This window comes from Sebastes fasciatus, chromosome 8 (genome assembly GCF_043250625.1).
Source record: "Sebastes fasciatus isolate fSebFas1 chromosome 8, fSebFas1.pri, whole genome shotgun sequence".
NCBI lineage: Eukaryota > Metazoa > Chordata > Actinopteri > Perciformes > Sebastidae > Sebastes > Sebastes fasciatus.
This window is the reverse complement of record NC_133802.1, coordinates 15,435,915-15,456,459: the sequence shown is the minus strand read 5'-3', so window position 1 is coordinate 15,456,459 and position 20,545 is coordinate 15,435,915. Positions and strand designations below refer to the sequence as shown.

At 40.0% G+C, this 20,545-nt stretch overlaps 2 protein-coding genes and 2 non-coding genes across 11 annotated transcripts; all 4 read right to left on the bottom strand.

Moving 5' to 3' along the window:
• Positions 1-1,395: 1,395 nt before the first annotated feature.
• On the bottom strand, positions 1,396-11,376 carry naca (nascent polypeptide associated complex subunit alpha). Of its 8 annotated transcripts, none has more exons than XM_074643763.1 (10): positions 11,229-11,376; positions 9,593-9,667; positions 4,672-5,768; positions 3,702-4,599; positions 2,995-3,080; positions 2,643-2,720; positions 2,394-2,540; positions 2,064-2,192; positions 1,777-1,899; positions 1,396-1,514 (listed from the first exon to the last, which is right to left on the bottom strand). In XM_074643763.1, exons 2-10 carry the CDS (start codon positions 9,660-9,662, stop codon positions 1,500-1,502), a joined length of 2,643 nt encoding a protein of 880 aa, XP_074499864.1. In that variant the 5' UTR covers positions 9,663-9,667; positions 11,229-11,376; the 3' UTR covers positions 1,396-1,499. The 8 variants fall into 8 exon arrangements, with proteins under 8 accessions (XP_074499864.1, XP_074499866.1, XP_074499867.1 ...); XM_074643765.1 differs by lacking the exons at positions 3,702-4,599; positions 4,672-5,768 and adding exons at positions 6,530-7,091; positions 7,131-7,525 and having other exon boundaries at positions 11,229-11,367; XM_074643766.1 differs by lacking the exons at positions 3,702-4,599; positions 4,672-5,768 and adding exons at positions 6,530-7,001; positions 7,047-7,525 and having other exon boundaries at positions 11,229-11,366.
• LOC141773346 (small nucleolar RNA SNORD59) lies at positions 1,592-1,665 on the bottom strand. The gene has a single exon (XR_012595096.1). It is a non-coding gene; the product is annotated as a small nucleolar RNA SNORD59 (small nucleolar RNA).
• Positions 2,826-2,899, bottom strand: LOC141773347 (small nucleolar RNA SNORD59). The gene has a single exon (XR_012595097.1). It is a non-coding gene; the product is annotated as a small nucleolar RNA SNORD59 (small nucleolar RNA).
• A 4,321-nt stretch (positions 11,377-15,697) lies between the features above and the next one.
• prim1 (DNA primase subunit 1) lies at positions 15,698-20,533 on the bottom strand. The gene is made up of 13 exons (XM_074643756.1): positions 20,087-20,533; positions 19,310-19,467; positions 19,111-19,217; positions 18,950-19,023; positions 18,734-18,870; positions 17,638-17,696; positions 17,360-17,469; positions 17,105-17,196; positions 16,866-16,998; positions 16,711-16,780; positions 16,506-16,618; positions 16,118-16,216; positions 15,698-16,032 (listed from the first exon to the last, which is right to left on the bottom strand). The coding sequence occupies exons 1-13, from the start codon at positions 20,193-20,195 to the stop codon at positions 16,013-16,015; spliced, it is 1,281 nt and encodes a 426-aa protein (XP_074499857.1). The 5' UTR covers positions 20,196-20,533; the 3' UTR covers positions 15,698-16,012.
• Between the last annotated feature and the right edge of the window lie 12 nt (positions 20,534-20,545).

The window sequence follows — 20,545 nt, the reverse complement described above, 5'->3', positions numbered from 1 at the left end:
TATCAACTCCAAGGGATTTGCGTGGGTGTGGCATGAAGCAGCTCCCTGCACACCCACGCAGTTGTTTTCAGTTCCATGGTGTCATGCTGAGTTTAATGTCATTTAACTCCATATACCAGTAGTTAAAAGAATCATAAGCATACCACCTGTCACACCCTAACAAGTGCAACAAAAGTACACACAAAGAGGCAACCAGTCTAAATAAGTTGAATTACCCATGTTGAACATGTTGAATGCATTTCCCTCATAAAACATTTTCAAAGCCTAATTTTTTAAGTTTTTTAAATCCAGCATCGTTTACATCCATGATTAAAATTAAACAAGAGGAAGGCTGGTAAACATGGATGAACTTGCAGTCTTCTCTCGTTACTGGCACACTGCTGCATATCTGTTGATAAGTGGAACCGCGTGTATGCATGAGATAAACACAACAGGGACTCTCATAAAACAGACCCATAGGTTATTAGAGGTCAACAACTCCACATGTAACCTTTAAGTATACTTTTGAGGTAGTCATAGGCTACTCAAATATTTCCATTTGATGCTACTTTATACTTCTACTGCACATCATCTCAAAAGGGAGATATTGTACTTATTACTTCACATACATCTATCCAACAGCTGTAATTACCTTTCAGATTATCATTTGCATATTATAAAATACAAACACATTGAGAATAATTCTGTGGTTCCTATTCCCTACCTTTATTGGCTTGTGACCTCTAAAAAAAAAAACAGTCTAGTTAGGGCTGCTAATTACATAACAGATGTGACTTGTAGTACCTCAAACAAAGATCTCCCCTCAAAACTTCTCACATGGTTTCATTTAAATACTTTTACCAAAAAATGTAAACATTTGTGAAGCAAATTTTTCTTTCATATCCCATGAATCATCAAGACCAGAGATTTATCCATTTACTTAAGAAAATAGGAAAATTTGAGGTGTGAACTGCAGTCTCGTTAGAGTTTTGCCCCAAAACTGCTAAACTCTGGATTAAGACAAGTCTATCGACTTCTGCCCAGTGAGAAGTGTGTTTATAGTCAAGTCTGGCTCAAGGCAATGAGTCCTATCTATTAAGGTGTTAACAGGGTGCCATGGCGGCTGTTTAGCACTGTCACAGGCTTAAATCTAAGCTTTAGTCTGAATCCTGGGACTTTGAATAACTGGTGTCCTGTACAATGCAATGCTGGGATTGGTCTGGCTCCCTGTGACCCTTAAATAGGAATATGTGAGAATAGAAAACAGAAGCAAGATTCCATATTGAAAATCTATATTTTTAGCATTTTGAATCTCTTGTTTAGGCATACCTGCCCTACCCTGGCCATGACCAGGCTAACAATAGATCCCGCAACAAAAAGTCCCCGTATGTCCAAATAAAGTGCAAAAACATGAAATTTTCATTTCATCAAGCCACAACTTTATTTCCATCTTGGGTATAAATTGTATAAATGAGCTTAAATCAGCAACCTTTCTTCAACCCTTTGTTGTCAGGGTCCCATTACATTGTCAACTCCTGCAAAAAAGGGAACAAAATAAATAAATTGTTAACTTTTGTCTTAATTATTTTTTCCCCACAATTTAAATGATTCCTCTTCTCAGGACAGAAATGTTGGCTTCAGTAAATTCAGAAGAACGAAAGTCACTGTGTTAATCATCACTGAAGAGTTCTCCATACATTAATTTAAGGAGATCTATGTAAACCATTTAAAATGGACTGTTGAATAAATACTCCAAAACATTTTTACTAGCATCAGATTTTCCCCCCGAAATCTTACCATAATAGCATTGACAATGTCGTTGTTGTTGTTTTTCAGAGCGCGTACAGCCTTCGTCCGCGACACGTTGGCTTGTGACATGACGAGTTCAATGTCCTTGACCTCCACTCCGGTGTCATCCACCTATAAAAATAAGGGAAATGAGTTGTTATATGAAGATTAATTATACACAGATCACGTAGGTGCAAGGCTATCAGAACAGCGTCCGTAAACACACTACTTCATGCCACAGTATTTTTATTGACTATGTTTTGATCCATCTTCACTTGAATAAAACCGCATCTTACCTCTTCTTCTTCGCTCTCCTCCTGTACTGTTGGCGTCTGTGTGTTTTCCTGGATGTTTGAAACGGCTTCTCCCTGTACCTTGAATTTTTCTGCGGCGGCCAGCTGGGCTTGCTGTGAGAGATCTTCAATCTAGAGAATAAAGAGTAAAATTAGATAATACATTATTTGGCACAACATTTTCAACTGAGAGATTTTTGTACCATTTTGACCATCTCCATGTATCGTTAACTTGATCTTTCAATCATTGTTCTGCTGCCTTATAAAAAGCAAAAACTAGACAGGATGGTAGGACAAAGACTAAGGTGGCTAGTAATGATGTTGGCTACATACCTTAGCTTCACCGAAGACTATGTATGTGTCTGATGCAGGGCTCTTGTAGACGTCTGGTTTGGTGATGACAAACAAGATGTTCTTTGACTTGCGAATGGTGACCCTGGTGACCCCTGTTACCTGCCTGAGACCAAGCTTTGACATTGCCTGCAAGAAATACAAGTCATTTCACAAATGTGACCAATTTTGACCGTCACAAAGAAAGCAGAAAAGTGAAAATTACATTAATGAAACACGATCACACGTTACCTTTCGTGCCTTCTTTTCACTGCGGCTCTGTTTGGCTTTGCTGACCGGTTCCTCGTCAATTTCAGCAGCTGCTGCAAGCTGCGGAAGACAGAATATTCATCCATAGTTTTATGTCAACGAGTAAATGCAGACAGAGGAATCAGGCGAGTTTGATGTAATGCTAGTCATTGTGTAAACACTTTCTCTTCTCAGGACAGAAAGGGTGGCTTCAGGAGACTCAGAAGAACGAAAGTCACTGTATCAATCATCACTGAAGAGTAAAGGACAAACAAAACCCGTGCAACGTTTTTCTTTTCTGTTTAGGTTCAAGTCAACAGTGGACACGACATTCAAGACCAGACTGAACTCTCACCTGAGCTTGCTGTGTCTGTGTCTGCGCAGAGTCCTGTTCCTCCAGCTCAGGGACTGAGTCATCGCTGTCTGACTCAGTACCGGATCCTACAGAAACCACCGACAGAAACCAACATTTAGTCACAACATGCAGACTTTTACATACAGCCTATGTATACTTGCTGCATCAATCCTGGGGAAGGAAGATAGGCAGGTTAGTGATTCAGAATACAGTGTTTGTTGTTACCTTAGATGAACTACACCCACTTAACATATTAAAACTTTCAGTGTAAACTGCAATAACCATTAACTTGATGTTGCAAAAGGGTCACTGTGATTAAAGCTATTTAACTTCAAATCTTAACTAATGTGCAAGTATGTTGAAAACAATACCCTTCTATCCAATACCACATTCACCAGACCGGCACTACACATCTTCACTGACTAAATAAAAACTGACTATTAGACATCATATGATTGAACGCATGAAACGGCACAACATGGCGGACAGTATGCAACAACAGAACTGACTGACTGTTTCCAATAAGAGAAGCATCCATGTCAACAACTGAGATGCATCTTCAAGAAAGGACAGTTTAAAATTTAAAAATAAAGCTAATGTATACTTCACAACCATGGCTTTTTAAGAGAACATATCTAAGTATCTGAGGAGTTCCCTGAACGCAGTGACAGTTGGAAAAACAGATGAAGAGAGAAAGAAGAAAATACCCTTGTCGTTCTTGATCACAGGCTCCACCTTGACTGGGGTTTTAGCAGGTTTGGGGGCAGGTTTGGGTGATGAGATGGGTTCAGAAGGAGTCTTACCAATTACCTCAACCTCAGGTTTAACAGGGGCAGGTTTTGCAACTGCCTCAGCAAATGTGAGTTTATGGGGAACTGGGGCAGGAACAGCAGGCTCAACTGGAGCAGGTTTTAGGGGAGCAGATGAAGGCTCAGCTGCTGGTTTGGAAGGCACCTCGGCAGGTGCCGCCTTGACCAATTCTGCCTCAGTAGCTGGCTTAGCAACCACAACAGGGGCTGGCTTGGTAACCTCAGCGGCAGTTGGTTTATGTTCTGCAACTGGTTTAGCAGCCTCAACGGGAGCTGGTTTAGGTTCTGCAACTGGTTTAGCAGCCTCAACGGGAGCTGGTTTAGGTTCTGCAACTGGTTTAGCAGCCTCAACGGGAGCTGGTTTAGGTTCTGCAACTGATTTAGCAGCCTCAACGGGAGCTGGTTTAGGTTCTGCAACTGGTTTAGCAGCCTCAACGGGAGCTGGTTTAGGTTCTGCAACTGGCTTAGCAGCCTCAACGGGAGCTGGTTTAGGTTCTGCAACTGGTTTAGCAGCCTCAATTTGAGCAGGTTTGGCCTCAGCAGCTGGCTTTTCAGCCTCAACGGGAGCAGGTTTGGCTACAACAGCAGGTTTAGCAGCCTCAACTGGAGCAGGTTTGGCTATAACAGCTGACTTGGCAGCCTCAATTGGAGCAGGTTTTGCCTCAGCAGCTGGCTTAACAGCCTCAACGGGAGCAGGTTTGGCTACAACAGCAGGTTTAGCAGCCTCAACTGGAGCAGGTTTTGCCTCAGCAGCTGGCTTAACAGCCTCAACGGGAGCAGGTTTGGCTACAGCAGCCTCAACAGGGGCAGGTTTGGCTACAACAGCTGACTTAGCAGCCTCAACGGGAGCAGGTTTGGCTACAACAACTGGCTTAGCAGCCTCAACTGGAGCTAGTTTGGCCTCAGCAGCTGGCTTAACAGCCTCAATGGGAGCTGGTTTGGCTACAGTTGCCTCAACAGGGGCAGGTTTGGCCTCAGCAGCTGGCTTCGCAGCCTCAACGGGAGCAGGTTTGGCTACAAAGGCTGGCTTAGCAGCCTCAACAGGAGCAGGTTTGGCCACAACAGCTGGCTTAGCAGCCTCAACGGGAGCATGTTTGATTGGGGGAGCCTCCTTAACAGCCTCAATTTTGGCTGGGGCTGCTTTAACAACCTCAACAGCTGCAGTTGAGGCTTTAGCAACCACTTTAGCACTTTCAATAGGTGCAGATTTAACCATGGTTACTGCTTTGGCAACTTCAACAGGCACAGACTGAAGCTCAATATCCATCTTAGGTTTAGATGCTACCTTAGTAGCGTCTACAGGGGGAAGAGGTTCTGGCATTTTAACTGGCTTCGCAGGTGGGATCAGTGGAGGGAGATCATCATCAGCAGCTGCAAAAACAGGAGCAACTTTTGATGAAGCGGTCTTAAATTCAACTGATGTGGGAGGGCTAGAGGCAAGAGTATCTGAAAATGAAACTGGAGCTGCCACAGCAGGCTTTGAGGTAACTTTAAAAGCAGCTGGGGCAACAACAGGCTTTGCAGCAGCTGCTGATGGTTTGTTTGGCTCAACTGGGGCAGGTTTAGCTTCAACAACAGTTTGCATGAGGTTAGCCTCTACTGGTTTTTCCTTTACTGGTGTGACCTTGCACTCCACAGGGGAAGGAACAGGCACAAAAGCCTCTCCTTTCTTAGCTTTTCCTTGTTTGCCAGCCTTGACAACTTTCGGGGTGAAGCGGGTAGCAGGAGAGCTGCCAGGTGAGGTAGCTAGGGGAGATGTAACAGGTGACAGAGGGGTAGTGGCAGTAGCAGATTTCGGTGAGGTGGGAGAGGAAGAAGAGGCAGACATAGAGGAGCGTTTTCTTCTGCCAGGGACAGCCTTTGGGGCAGAGGAGCCCTGCGCACTCTTGGCATCTTTGCCTTTGGGCTTTGCAGGGCCAGAAGCTGCCTGAGGTTTCTGGGAGGAAGCTGGGGCAGGAGGTGTAGCTGAATAGAAAAATCACTATTTAAATTTTTTTTTACGGGAAAATAAGTCTTACTCATGCGGGTTAAGTGATCACAAACCAAGACGCACTCTCCTTGCTTAGGGTTAGGAAATGGACACACCTGCCTAACTTTAGAGCTTGATGCAAAATGCCACTCAAAATGCAAAGTACGTACTACTTACTTCCACACAGAAACCCACATTCTATATTTAGTCAGGATGCACTTAGGACAAAAGGGAAAATCATACTTGCAATGAATACCACACCATGATGCATAAACGCACCTGCTATTGTACCACTGAACTGACGCTTCAAGGTAGAACTGACTGAAAACCTGGCCAAATAAATTAACTTTTCGAATCTTATGCAATTAAATGCAACAATTAAATACTTCCTCTGAACGAACATCTAAATCAAAATGTATAACATCGGATAAAAATGTAACTTTAGTCAAACAAAGATGTTTCTGGCCATGTGTTATAAAGTGAAATAAAAAGAAAGCCATCTACCCGCTTAAGCAAAGATTTTAGCACTACAGATGCAGCCAAAAATATAGAACTTTAAATAAACCATGACCCTCCCTGACAAAAAAACACTGTAACAGTGGAAGCATAAGCATTAAACCTTTGTTCATTTGAACTTGTACCAATCAAGTTACAACCTGCGAAAAAAAATATGCCCAACCCGATCAAAAAGGTGCATTGAAATGATTGCAACAGAAAGTGGGGGGAGGGGAGTGCCTGCTTATCAGGATAAACCAACCTGACAGGTGGCAAGTGGAAAGACGCGGGCCTTCACATTTGGAGGACTCCTTTGACTGAATGGTCTTGGAGAGACGTGCAACAGCTTCTTTCTTGTCAAGATCATTTTGAATAGCCACGTCGACATTCACATCACCAGTCAATGCATCATCTTGAGCTGCGTCCAGACAATTACTTGACTCTTCTACCTTCGTCTTTGGGGCATCGGTTGCTTTCACATCTTCAATTTTTGCACTGACGTCTTCAGGAGCAGATGGTTTTGAATCACTGGGAATTTCCTCTGCCACTGCACTGGGCTCGTCTCCAGAGGCCTTTGCTTCAACGGAAATCTGCTCAACCTCTTGGCAGGCTGATTCTTCAGTTGCAGCAACAGACTCCTGACTTGGTACATCTACGGTTGAGGCTGCGTCTTCTTGAGCGGGTGGCGCTTCTACAGTTGGAGCTGCTTCTTCTTGAGCGGGCGTCTCTTTCACCTCTATAGTTGGAGCTGCTTCTTCTTGAGCGGGCGTCTCTTTCACCTCTATAGTTGGAGCTGCTTCTTCTTGAGCGGGCGTCTCTTCTACCTCTGCAGCTGCTTCTTCTTGAGCAGGTGTCTCTTCTACCTCTGCAGCTGGAGCTGCTTCTTCTTGAGCAGGTGTCTCTTCTACCTCTACAGTTGGAGCTGCTTCTTGAGCATTTGGCTTTTCTGAGGAAACAACGGGAGTTTCGGCAGCAGGCACAGACACTTCAGGAACTGCCACATCAGCTGAAGACCCTGCATGGTCAACAGTCGCCTCTTGCTGCAAGACAGGTGTGGCCGCCAACCCAGGCTCTTCAGTATGCGTGGTCATTTCTTGAGTGGCAGCAACACCATTTGCTTGATCATCAGTCTGAATGCTAGCTTCTTCGGGGGAGCTCATCTCTTGAGCAGGAACAGAGGTTTCTGGAGGATTCTCCAGTGGGATTGCTTTGCTCACAGGAACGGCCGTCTCGGGAGGAGCAGAAGTATTCAATACTCCTACAGATGATTAAGGAAAAGCAAGAGGAGTAACAGGGGGAAGGGCAATCACAGTAGTTGTTTGAGGAGCAATTCCACTTCAACGCAAATTTTAAGAGCTTCATGAATACACCGTGAAGGGAAAAAGAAATCGTGCTCCACAGGTGAACAGAAACGAGGGTTTGTGAGAAGTTAATCGATGTGTTATTGTCTCGGTTTGCCAAAGTATAAAAAGAGGGGAGTGTTAGGTGCAGTAAGTAAAAGAAACAAATTATCCCGCATCCCAAACTCCATGCAGTGTCCATATGTGAGATAAACACCAGAGGATCTATGCACAACTATGCATGAAAATAAGCTATTAATTTATTACTAACAAAAGCCTTTAATTAATTAGCCAGCTCAGTATTTGTACATTATTGTACTGCTTCATGGCAAAGTCTATGATTGAGTCATTACTCAACTTCAGAATAGTTAACAAAACATCCAAAATCACTTTGCAAATCATTTCAAAGGCCTTTAATTTAAAGATGAGAGCATTGGGGTCAGCATTTATAGAGTGGTGTGAGAAAAGGCCAACACAAACAATCCCTATGAAATGAGGACCCAACACTTGACATCATTTTGAGTAGTGTCCAGTATTGACCCATCTGGGGGTCTAAGTATTTGCCCCAACCATCGTCATTAAGGAAACACTTATTGAGAAGAGACGTCTTTCCCCCTCAAACGTCATCTGAACGGCTCTGGAGTCTTTTGTTGCCATGGAGTTTGTCTTAAACAATAATGTGATGTTAAGCCCAAAGTAAGTGCACAGTTTCCACTGCTACTATAAATGGTGCCTTCAAATGAAATTCGTGAGCTCGTGTTTACAACATGGGAAGTCGTGTATACAATATATTTTGGCGTTCAAGTGGTTAAGTTGTGAGAACACCGCTGCTAAGCAACGGCAATATTAACGTTACTGTCGGCGTCTAGAAGCCACAGAGGGTAACAATTTAGCAAGCTAGCAAGTGAGTAACATAATGCAGGAAATGCAAAGGCATAATGACAGAGGGCCGTTGGGAATATTAACATTTTCCTCAGACATATTATAAAATTGCGAAGAAAAACAATATACGACTAAAATTACAATATATTAACTTATTATAAACTAAGAAATTAACTAACTTCCATGGCCGCTACCATTTCTGACAATGTCAACAAAACCGTCACATCTTGTGAACTCAGTTTTCAGAAACTTTCCACTTACGAGGTTGTGAATACCACAAGAGGGGGGCGTTTATATGGACTCTTCTCGTGAACACGGTAAACATACCCATTTGAAGGCACCAAAAGATGTATAAAAACATATGTGTATTATGCAATTTGAGAATTATGCAGTTACAATTCACTGTTTGAGACAAGTGTCCTCCTCCCTGATATAACACTTCAACGTCTTCAACTTACATGGACCAGAAAAAAATATTCTTCACTTTATTACCCAGTTATTACCTAATTGTGGCCAAAAGAGCCCCATGTACAATATGTTAACTGATGGCTTTCACATGATGTCCACTATTATTAATAGTAAGAATTTTAAGGTCAGACTAAAATAAATATGCAATAAAGATTGATCCGTGCCACTGCATACAGGTCTACTGTTAATCTATGTTAAGTGTGTTTAAGGCATTTTTTGTGCACAGGGAGAACTACACACAACACCATGCATTGTGTGCTAAATCCAGTTGTCAGTGCAATTCACCACATCCCGTTGTGAGTTTGTGTAAATACAAAAAAGGGGTCCTGGATCACTCTTTTCAAGCCAATATCACCACTGCAGATCCCTCAAACTACTGTTACAAATGTCCCAACACATGGTGACAGTCAAAATAACCGTCACCTGTTACATCAGCTCAGTGTCCAGCCAGCTGAGGCAACACACTGAACCATATAATCAATCAATCATGCAGTGGTGTTGTTCCTCTACTCAACAAATTAACCTTCCATAGACGGTCATTTGTTGAACTATTCCCCCCAATCTTTGAGTTCCAGGACCCCTTTGTAAATATGCATTATTGCATGCACGTTCATGAGAAGCAATAACATACGAACCGGTCTCCACTTGAGGCTGCTGCATCTCCTGCTCGGTGACTGGGACCGTTTCTGTGGCTTCACCAGGCATGGTTGCTGTGGAGAAGAAAAAGACAAGTTTATTAGCATCAAGCTGACTCCAAGTTAACTACTGGTGGTGTAAATTCCCCAGTCTTTTTTAGAATTGATTTTAAAGTACTTTTAATCACATGTAAAGCTCTGAATGACCTGGCACCGGAGTATGTAACCGAGCTTCTCACACGGTACTGTCCAAACAGGTCCAAACAGGCCCCTCGGGTCTGCAAGTCTGGGTCTTTTAACTGTTCCAAAAACCAGCTTGAAAACAAAAGGTGATCGTGCTGTTGCAGTACTTGCTCCCTGACTCTGGAACAATCTTCTAATGAGCATTAGATCAGCTGACTCTGTCACGACTTTTAAATCCAGTCTTAAAACGCACTTTTATAGAAAGGCTTTTCCAATCAGCTGAATTACAGTCCTTTGCATGCTTGTGTGCTGATGTGTATATATGTGCCTATGTAACTATATGAATATATATATGCTTGTTTCTTTATTTTCCCAATCTATTGTTTTTTATTTAATTACTTATGTTTCAGTGTATTCTGTTGTGTGTGTGTGTGTGTGTGTGTATGTATATATATATATATAAAGTGAATTTCCTTGGAAAGTGCTTTTATAGAAAGGCTTTTCCAATCAGCTGAATTATAGTCTTGTGTGCTGATGTGCATATGTAACTGTATGAATATGTATATGCTTGTTTCTTTATTTTCCCAATCTATTGTTTTTTATTTAATCATTTATCAGAATGGTGTTTATTGCCAGGTGTAAGATGTATACACGAGGAATTTGCTTTGGTTTTGTTGGTGCAAGTTAAACAATATTACAAAAGAATAGATAAAAACGTTAGAATAAAATAAAAATTTAAATTCTACCAATATACAAAATAAGCTATAAATAACATGTTATCATGTTTCAGTGTATTCTGTTGTCTATGATGTGAATTTCCCTGGAAAGCACTTTGTGCTTGAAAAGTGCTCCTCAAATAAAATTATTATTAAAGCAAAAAGATACCTTCTGTGTCTCTAAGCGGATCATTGACGTTAACACGGACTGGTTAGTGATTTCAGACCCTGACTATCAGTTGTCTCAGAACAGTAGAACGGTAGAACAGTAGAACGGTAGAACGGTAGAACAGCAGAACAGCAGAACAGGTGACGGAGCCCCATGCTTTAGCTTTAGCTCAGTCTCGAGCTACCGTTAGCTTCAGTTAGCTAACAGATCCTGACAGCATCAACAAGAGGAAAGATAAACCTCATTTAACAAAGTCCACCAACACCTTTTATCCACATTTAACGTTGCCACACACTTAAACACTCAGACAGCCTGTAGCCCAGCTCACTGCGGCCCTGACAGGCTGCTGGTGAACTGAAGTCACGCTCCCCCATTTTGAGCAGGTTCATCTGGTGGCACAAACAGCTCGCACAGAAACACCTATAACACCGAGCTGAGGGACCATAGATCACACATATCTGAACCAGCCTGATGATACTACTTCACTTTAACGCTTTGAGTCTTTAATATAGACGAGGATGTGTTATAAACAGGAGGATGATGTTGGATTATCAGAGGAGAGACTCACCGACTCGGGACGCTAAATCCAAGATGGCTGTGAGAGAGAACTCCTGACCTCAGCTGCTCAGTGATATCTGCTCAGAGCGGCGCGTTCTGCTTCCGGGTCATCTGAAGGCACGAGAGGTGATGTTTGGACCATAGGAATTATTATTTTTATTGTGTTATAAAGTGATTACAAAACAAGTGAAGACATGTGCAGGGACATATATAAAAAGACCAAAATATATTATAAAGAGAAATAACAAAGTATAAAAAACAAACAACACAAGGGGATAAAAGCAGGTTGAAGAATGTGTGCGTGTGTGAGATGTGGATAAAGGGTGTTTGTTTGGCATTGAATGAGGCTAGATGGTCATATATGACATATATCTACTCTTAACCCTCCTGTTACCTTCACATTTATTAAAGGTCCCATATTATAAAAAAGTGAAATTTTCATGTTTTTTTTATTATAAAGCAGGCTTCAGTCCTATATAAATACTGTGAAAGTATCGAAACACTCAACCCACAGGGAAATACACACAGCCCTTATTCAGAAACTCTGCATTTGAAACAAGCTGTCAGGATTTCTGCCCATTCGTGATGTCACGAATATACAATATTTAGACCATTTACACAATTTTAAACGTAAACATTCTAAATGTGTCCCAGTTTATTTCCTGTTGCAGTGTATGTGAATGACATCAGTTGACAGGAAGTACACATGGACCCAAGCTGTTGCCTAGCAATGCAATTCTGTTGCAATTCCGTCAAAATGCACTAAAACGGAGCGTTTAAGACAGAGGGTAAATACAGGTATATTCAGGTATATTCAGGCTGACAGTACGAGGAAAGTAAAGTTTTTTTTTAACATTACAGCATGTAAACATGTTCTATTAGAAACACAAAATACAAGTATGAACCTGAAAATGAGCACGATATGGGACCTTTAACATCTTTTATCCTTGGGGTCAATTTGACCCCAGCAATTTAAAACCTCCAGAAAATGTTTATAATTCAAATTGTTACTAAAGTTTATGTGTCAGGTACTTTATGTTTGTTTGTTGACTACCTAAATAGCCCTTTAAATAAAATCAATATCTTCACAGGAACCATATTTTTCCACCCCCAAAGCATGGGGAAATATCAAAGTTCTCGTGAGAATGATGTTTCCCCTCCTCCATGTCGTATGAACTATCAGTGGTTCTCGCACTACTACAGTTATGGTGATGTTAGGTTAGGGCCCCAAAGCTTTTTGAAGATTATAAAGTTGCATGTTATAGTGACCTCAATATCATCCAAAACAAATGTGTGTAAAATGTTGATATTTCTTATATGTTTTAGACAGCTAAAACCGCCTGGGGTCAAATTGACCCCAAAGAACACCGATGCGTACAGCATGTGTACAGGACATTGAAAACAGATCATCATTTTAATTTTATGTCTACCCAGTTATCCCCATTAAATTAGGAAAAGTCATTAAATATGAAGCAAAAAAAATGATGTCAATCATTTATTTAGAGACGTTAAATATTGAATGGGGTCAAATTGACCCCAAAGATAATAGGAGGGTTAAACACATATACTGTACACATGCACACACACACATATCTACACACATACAGACATCCTTCCTTTTATGTATAGAGCATACATAGGGGGGACAAAAACAAAACAAAAAGAAAATAAATGAGTAAAATATATATATAATACAGTGTATATACATACACATATATATTAATAATATGAATAATAATAAAGATGATGATGATGATGATGATGAGGTCACGATAATAATATCAACAACAATAATAATACCAACACTTACAATAATAAGTGAGATAAATAAATAAATAAATAAATAATAACAATAATAAATAAAAAAAATGTTTTAAGTTAATTTGACGATCATATATAATTATAACTGTGTATGTGTGTGTGGTGGGGCAGAAATGGGGGTGGGGTGGGTGGTAGAAATACTAATCATATCCACATATAGTAGTAATACTAATACTAATAAAAGGAGCTTGGCTTCTAGAAAAAACAGCATTTACTAAACTACAACACTACGTTAAGTTTTTGTAGAATTTGTACCTATTTTATACTTGTACTTTTAGGAATGTAAGTCTAACCAACTGTCACCTCTTAAAAAAAAAAAAAAAAGCATTTCACTAACATTTATCTGACAGCTGTAATTAATGGCAATAATAATCCAATTATGTAATATATGATAATATATCAATCACAGGGGCCTTTTTTTGAATAGGTGAATTAGTACTTTTACTTTTGACACTCAACATGTGCTTTTAATACTAATGTACTTTTGATTGAGTAACATTTATAACTCAGGACTTTTATTTGTAATGAAGTATTTTTACACTGTCATATTGCTACTTTTATTAAAGGATCTGAATATTTCCACCACCACAATCATAAATGACATAATTACCCGTTTCCTGCTGTATTTACAGATCTCACGGCTGTAAACAAAACTTTAACAGCATCCGAAATCACCAATAACTTGTAACTTAAACCTGCAGTAGGCAGAATACTTTTGGCATCATTGGGCAAAAAGTCCATAATAACCTTTCAGCATATTGTAATTCAAGTGCTCTGAGAAAAAACTAGACTTCTGCAGCTCCTCATGGCTCTGTTTTCCGCTTTTAGAAAATCTAGCCTGTGATGGGAGACTTTGGCCAATCACAGGTCATTTCAGAGAGAGAGCGTTCCTATTGTGCATTTTTATTGGCTGTGCTCCGGCTGGAGGGGGGTGTTTGGTATTTCCTCAACTGATCTCAACATGGATGCTGGGCCACAAACTTTCTGATTTTACAGCTAAACATTACACTACAAGATGTTTCTGAAAACATTTGAGGCGAGAAATAGGCATTACAGTAACAGAATATTGACCGTTTGAACAGAGTTCTCGAGTGATTGACAGCTGCTCAGAGACGACAGGCTCCAGCTCGGCTTTGATTGGTTGTTTTCCTCCGGTCTGGGAAATCTTGCAGATGCCATTAGGAGCACCGGAGGACAGAGAAGAACATGATTTTTTTTCAGATTACCTGTCTCATGCACTACTGTCAGGATATAGTAACCGTTTTATAAAAAAAAAAGTTTTTAAATCATATTTGCTCCAATTCTACCCACTGCAGCTTTAATTATACTGTATGCGTTATCATGTGATAACAGTCTCTATACTTATACATAGTGAATATATGTGAATATGAATGGGATTTCACTTCCAGAACCTCACTGTTGAGCTCTGTAACGGTGAATTTTGACTTTCATTTTGATCACAGTGTGTAATTTGGCCTCCTGCATATCTATGGTATTGGCCTATTAAACAACTTTACTGGCATAAATGTCATGAGAATTACGTTGCTTAAGTGTTAGAAAAGAATAACCGTGACGGAAGAATTATTCTGCTTCCTTTACTTGAGTAAAAGCAGCAATACAACAATGTAAAAATACATCACTGCAAGAAAAAGTTCTACATTCAAAATATTTAAAGTGCACTTATTAAAGTATTCATTACACAGCAATTGGTCAAGCTAAGATAAGATATTCCTTTATTAGCCCCGCAGTTGGGAAATTTGCAGTGTACAGCAGCAAAGGGGATAATACAAAAAACAAGATGCATCAGCTAACACAGTAAAAAAGAGCTAAACAAAGTGTAGCAAAATATGAACCATTTAAATAGAAGGAAGTATAAAAAAAGGAGCAGTATATACAGTATTAGGTCTATAGAGGTACTAGGTCATTTTAACTACTTTATAAACACTTGGGTAGTTTAATATATACAGTGCATCATACTTCATAAGATGATTTTATGTTTTGAAACCTAAATCTGAAAAATAACCAGTGACCATAGCTGGCATAGCCATCGGTGTATGAATGAGTATTTAGATTAGATTCTTATGAGCAAAGTTGGCACCTTGCATGGCAGCCTCTGCCATCAGTGTATGAATGTGTGTGTGAATGGGTGAATGCTGACATGTAGGGTAAAGCGCTTTGAGTGATTGGAAGACTAGAAAAGCGCTATATAAATGCAAGTCCATTTACCAATACAGATATTGTAATAATAGAGGGGATACTACATACAGTAATTGAACTTTAAACAGTGATTCAAAGTAAAAGCACATATTCAGGCTGGGAATACAATAAATAACGCTCTTTAGGATCAACAGGCTGGCTATGCACAATATGCAGTAGGTGCCTCAACAAAACCTGGACGACTACATTTGCGGAGGAGCAAATTAACCCCACAAACACTGGAGAATTACAATCCTAATTTCTGAAAAAGATTACAAAATACAAAATGAACAAGATTCCATAACCTACATAATATTTATCAGTGAAAATGTAGGCTAATTAAAAAAAAAAAAAACTTGGTATAAGACCTCTTTTTTCAAAATTGCTATTCCAGATAACAAAAACTAAATTTGCAAAACATCTTATGTTCTTATTAAAAGTAACTTGAATACAAAATCTTGAGAAAGTTGAAATACCAAATTTATTTTCACAAATGACTGTACAATAGAAAACTGTAGGCAGAGAGCAGACACGACATCAAATTGGTATTGTAGTAGGAAAATGCTACAGTAAGGAGATAATTTGCTTGTTTTCCTTTATGGATGTATTACTACTGCGTCTCATACGAGTGTAATGATAAGGATGATGTCGTTCATCAGAAAAACCTTCCACAACATGAAGCCCCCAAAACAGGACAGTTTGCATCGTCACCCACATTAAGTAACAGGGAGCTCTTAACAGTTTGTCTTCTGTATCAATTCCTGATTGTTGATCCATTCAGAAGTCTTTCTGAAGATCTAAAAGAATAAAAGAAAAAAATTATTACATGAAAGAACAAACTTCTTAAAAGTCGCTCTGCCTTCATGTCATCCACTAACTTACCACTTTTTTTGAGAAGTTCTCCTTTCCATGAGCGAGCCATCCCATCCAGGAACTGATCAAAGTGTTTCACATACTTCCCTAGACTTGTTCTTTTGTAATCTGTGAAGAAAAGTCATCACTTATTTAGGTAATTTAGAATAAACTAAAACTCCTATTAATGATAATTAGAATAAAACAGGGACAAGAATTCAGTGATTCCTAAAGGGAGAGAGGCATATGAGGCCTCACACATTTGTTCAGTACCTGCCACATGTTTGAATTTATTTTCATATTAAAGAACCACATTTTGAGGCAAGAAAAAAACGTTGCCAGATTACCTTGAGTTGGCCTACTTATAAGCTCTTGTGTGTAATATAATACACCTGAAATTCAGATTTCAGAATCTCACCTCTGATCTTTCGTCTCTCTGCTGCGTCCTTTTCGTTTTCCTTCTCCTTGGTGTCCTCCGACTTCTCTTCCTCTTCGCCTGTCCTGGGTCGATCCAGCTCTTCGCAGATCTGACTGGGAAAAAAAAAGAAAAAGTAATGACATCAGCTCTGACGAATATCAAACGCTTCACACAACAGAGCACGAGACATTCAATTATTGCTTACCTGATTGTAGGCACAGCAAAAGGATCAAACGCTTCTAATTCTTTGAGGTCCATGGGAACAGAAATGCGTCCTGGCCAGAGTTCAAAAGAGAGAAGTGACAGTGAGACTCTGTCAGCGGTGCCATGTTGATTGAATCTCATTAGATATACGCTCACCTGTTTTGGGATGAACACTAAAGGGGCTCTTCAGCAAATGGTTCACCCCTTTACTGACGTTCACATCGAGCCGCGGGTAACAATACTGCAGCATGATTTCTTTCTCAAAGTGTTGGCCCTTTTTGGCAGTGCTCTGGAGGAAGAAGCCGGTGTTTATTATAAGCTCTCTTCCTGTAATATTTAAAAATCAATTCAAGGTTAAACAACGGTTATTATGTAATACGAGCAGAATAGCGAACCTGTTTCCTTTTGGCTTGGTCCTTCACCAGATTCCAACGGTTCTCTGGTTTCTTCTCATTTTGGAAGTCCTGCTGTAATTCTTTTCGTACATGTAAAGGCTGGAGTTAAGGTCAAGTCCAGTTATTTTCACAGAGGTTTTAACCAAACAGAAGAAGAGATCATACTCTCATATTTGAATCACATTTGAGAGAATGAAAATGATTCCCCGCTCCCCCCATCAGCTATCAGCTCTACTGCATGTTGTGAAAGGATATCTTCAGGGGTGAGTGCCAGCACTTTTTCTACAGACTCCTTGCGGCCCAGTATGTCCTGATCCTGTAGCGCGTACCGGGGGAAGTATCGCTCCACCACCTTCATAGACTCTCTGTTGAGAACACAGGTACAGACTCTTAAACAGCTGAAGCCCAGACAACCGTCAGAGGAAACAACCTCAATGACACTCGGTGCAATTAGACACAAACATCAAAACGGAAAAAACACACAGTTACAGCTCCAAAGCTGACCTTCACTAATAAAATGATCTGATTCTTACCTGATAAAAGGATGAATTGGATCGGTGAGCACAACTTTCTTCACCGTCTCGTCGCCTCCCTATAACAGCCGTGAATGAAATCACATCACAAAACCTCAATGGTTTTATACGGAGAAGAACATAAACGTAAATGAGCTGCAACTAACGCTCGTTTTTGTTAAAGATTAATCTGATGATTATTTTTTACGATTAATCAATTGATATCTTTGACTATAAAATGCCACAGAAGAGAAAAATGCCTTTTTTAATTTCCCACAGCCTGAGCTGATGTACTCATATAGTTTGTTATATTCAACCAAATGTCCAAAACCTAACGATATTCAGTTTATTATTATACATATGACAAAAACGCATCAGATCCTCACATTTGAGAAGGGAATTGGTTTAACATTTTTGCTTAAAAATGTATATAACGATTAATCAATTATTAAAATGCTTGCCGATTAATTTTCTGTCGATTGTCTGATTAATTAATCAACTAATCGTTGCAGCTCTGCTTCAGTGACTAACTTCCTGCCACACTAATGCCCAATAATACCTATCAAATATAACAGACCAATGAAGGCAATAAAAAATAATAAAAATAAAATAATATTGCTTAAAAAAATTGGCAGCAGTTATAGTCAACTGAAGAAATCAGGAGCTGTGCACATCCAACCTTTTGATACCTCACAGTGCTTTGTAAATGTGCTAGACTAGTGCTTCATGGAGCCTCTCTGGGTCTTGACTGTAGCCCGACTGATACTGGATATTTAGAGCCAATATCAATATTTGAGAGTTATGATCTGAGAATGATATGCTATTATATATTTTATACATACATGCAGGACATAAACCGTTGTCATAAGGATTCCTGACGTTAACTCGTTTAAAAAGTACTCTCAGGTGAAGTTACGAGACACAGTTTGTATGGAGGCCGATATATTGGTATCGGCCTCCATACATGCCGATACCAATATATCAGAGATAAAGCGGACGTTTTATTGGTCGGGCACTATTTTACCTGAGAGAAAGACACTAATACACACACAATGATGGACACAAAACCCTAAATTAATCTGTCCTAATCATCTGATAAAAGCTAAAATACTGTTACCTTAACCAGGCTGAGGTATTCTGCGACTGCAGAGCGTGCTGCTACAGAGAGTTTCCTGGCAGCTTCATCACACACCCAGCAATGCACTCCTCTTCTGCCAGAGTAAACCCACAGCAGGTGCTGGAAACCAAAGTCCTCTAGATCACATTAATTAAAAAAGTGTTTAATGCTCATTCTGCAGAAAAATCTGAGACACAAATTCAATGACAAACAAACCTCGAAGAGCTCTATCTAGGATGCGGATGGCAATGGTCATCAGGGTCCAGCACTTGCAGCAAATGTCTGCAGCACTAAGAGGAGAGTTTGTGTTATCTCAGTGATGATGTGACTGTCGAAATATGCTGAAATGAACAAAATGAATCAGATAATCAATTCACCTGCAACAGCTTCTGACATCATCGTAATCTGTCATGTCGATATCAAACACCAGCTCCTTCTCCAGGGCCTGGAAGGTTCCTGACTTCACGGTGTTGTGCTGATTTGGCTGTGGGTGACAAACAGATTAAACTTTCTCCATAACATGTCTGCAGTGACACAAAAATCCGTGAAAGCAAAAGCAGATGTGTGCAGTCTCACCCTGTGACTGTATATGGCTCCGATGTCAACCTTGTAAGGGTTCATCTTCTGCATTTCCTTCTCCAGCTCGGTCTGCGTGCTGAACGACTGGTAGCGGACGTAGATGTCATCTTTGAGTGTGAAGGAGAACTCTCGATTCTGAAAATAGTTCTTGTGCACTGAGGTTGTACAAGAGAAAACAATATATTAGTCTATATAGTGTTGTTGGCTCTTTCACTCAGGAGGGAGGAGACCATGTTGATAATATGGTACACAATGTCATCAAAACATTTACTCATGAATGTCCTGTCTTTGTGTTGTTTGCTGTTGTATACTTATACTGACAAGTATACAGAAAAGTCTAAGTATACTTGGCTTATTAACTACATACAAGTACACTTACAAGTATACCACTAGTACACTTACAAGTATAGTAATAGTACACTTACAAGTATAGTAATAGTACACTTACAAGTATACTACTAGTACACTTACAAGTAAGTAATAGTACACTGATATTAGTATTCTTACTACATAAAGTATACTTGGGGGAAATATACTCGAACCTTACTTAAATATACTTCATAAAATATACTTGAAGTATACAACTTTTTGGTAAGGGCAATGACATTACCTGTGTAAATAAAGGTTTACAAATCAACACATGCAGCTAGGTGAACAGCTCCATTCATTTAACCTGCTAATATGACTTTCGGCTCTCATGTTAACAGGAAGGAGACATTATGGGGGAACAACACACTTCAACACAACACCGGCCTGTCTGATGAAGGTACTCACCTCCTCCATAGTTCAGCCAGCGGTAGTACTGGGAGAAAGGGAACAGCCGTCGGTAGTAAAGAGGTAATAAGTCCGGCAGACAGGCCGAGTCATAGTCTGAGGACGGCATTATCTGACAGTATAGTAACAGCACCTGGTACCGGTGTGAAAGTACGTTGAACTATCAGCTAGACGTTAGCTTTGCTGACAGTTACAGTGTGTTGTTACACCGACAGCAGCGCGGGAAAAACTCTTAAGCAGAGGAGAGGACCAATTAGATAAGGATGAGACAATGACGTCACACAAGGAAGCAATTGGTTTCGTAAGTAATCGATATTTTCACGAATTAACTTCTTTGTTAGCTCAACCAGCAAGGAAACGTTAAGAAAAATTAGTTACGAGAGCGTTGAACTTGAATGATTAGCTGACGTTATTCGAAGATTGACTTAACCTTGTAATATTCGTCCTACAACGGAAGTG

Excerpts from the sequence above, each read along its gene's own strand:
- naca (XM_074643762.1), bottom strand. The coding sequence starts at position 9,662 with ATGCCTGGTGAAGCCACAGAAACGGTCCCAGTCACCGAGCAGGAGATG. Across the intron at positions 2,721-2,994 it reads CACAGACACAGCAAGCTCAG|CTTGCAGCAGCTGCTGAAAT; the intron begins GTGAGAGTTCAG and ends TGTCTTCCGCAG. Across the intron at positions 1,900-2,063 it reads AGGAGAGCGAAGAAGAAGAG|GTGGATGACACCGGAGTGGA; the intron begins GTAAGATGCGGT and ends TTATTTTTATAG.
- prim1 (XM_074643756.1), bottom strand. The coding sequence starts at position 20,195 with ATGCCGTCCTCAGACTATGACTCGGCCTGTCTGCCGGACTTATTACCT. Across the intron at positions 17,197-17,359 it reads GCTGGCACTCACCCCTGAAG|ATGTACGAAAAGAATTACAG; the intron begins ATATCCTTTCAC and ends TCCAGCCTTTAC. Across the intron at positions 16,619-16,710 it reads TTTGCTGTGCCTACAATCAG|TCAGATCTGCGAAGAGCTGG; the intron begins GTAAGCAATAAT and ends TTTTTTTCCCAG.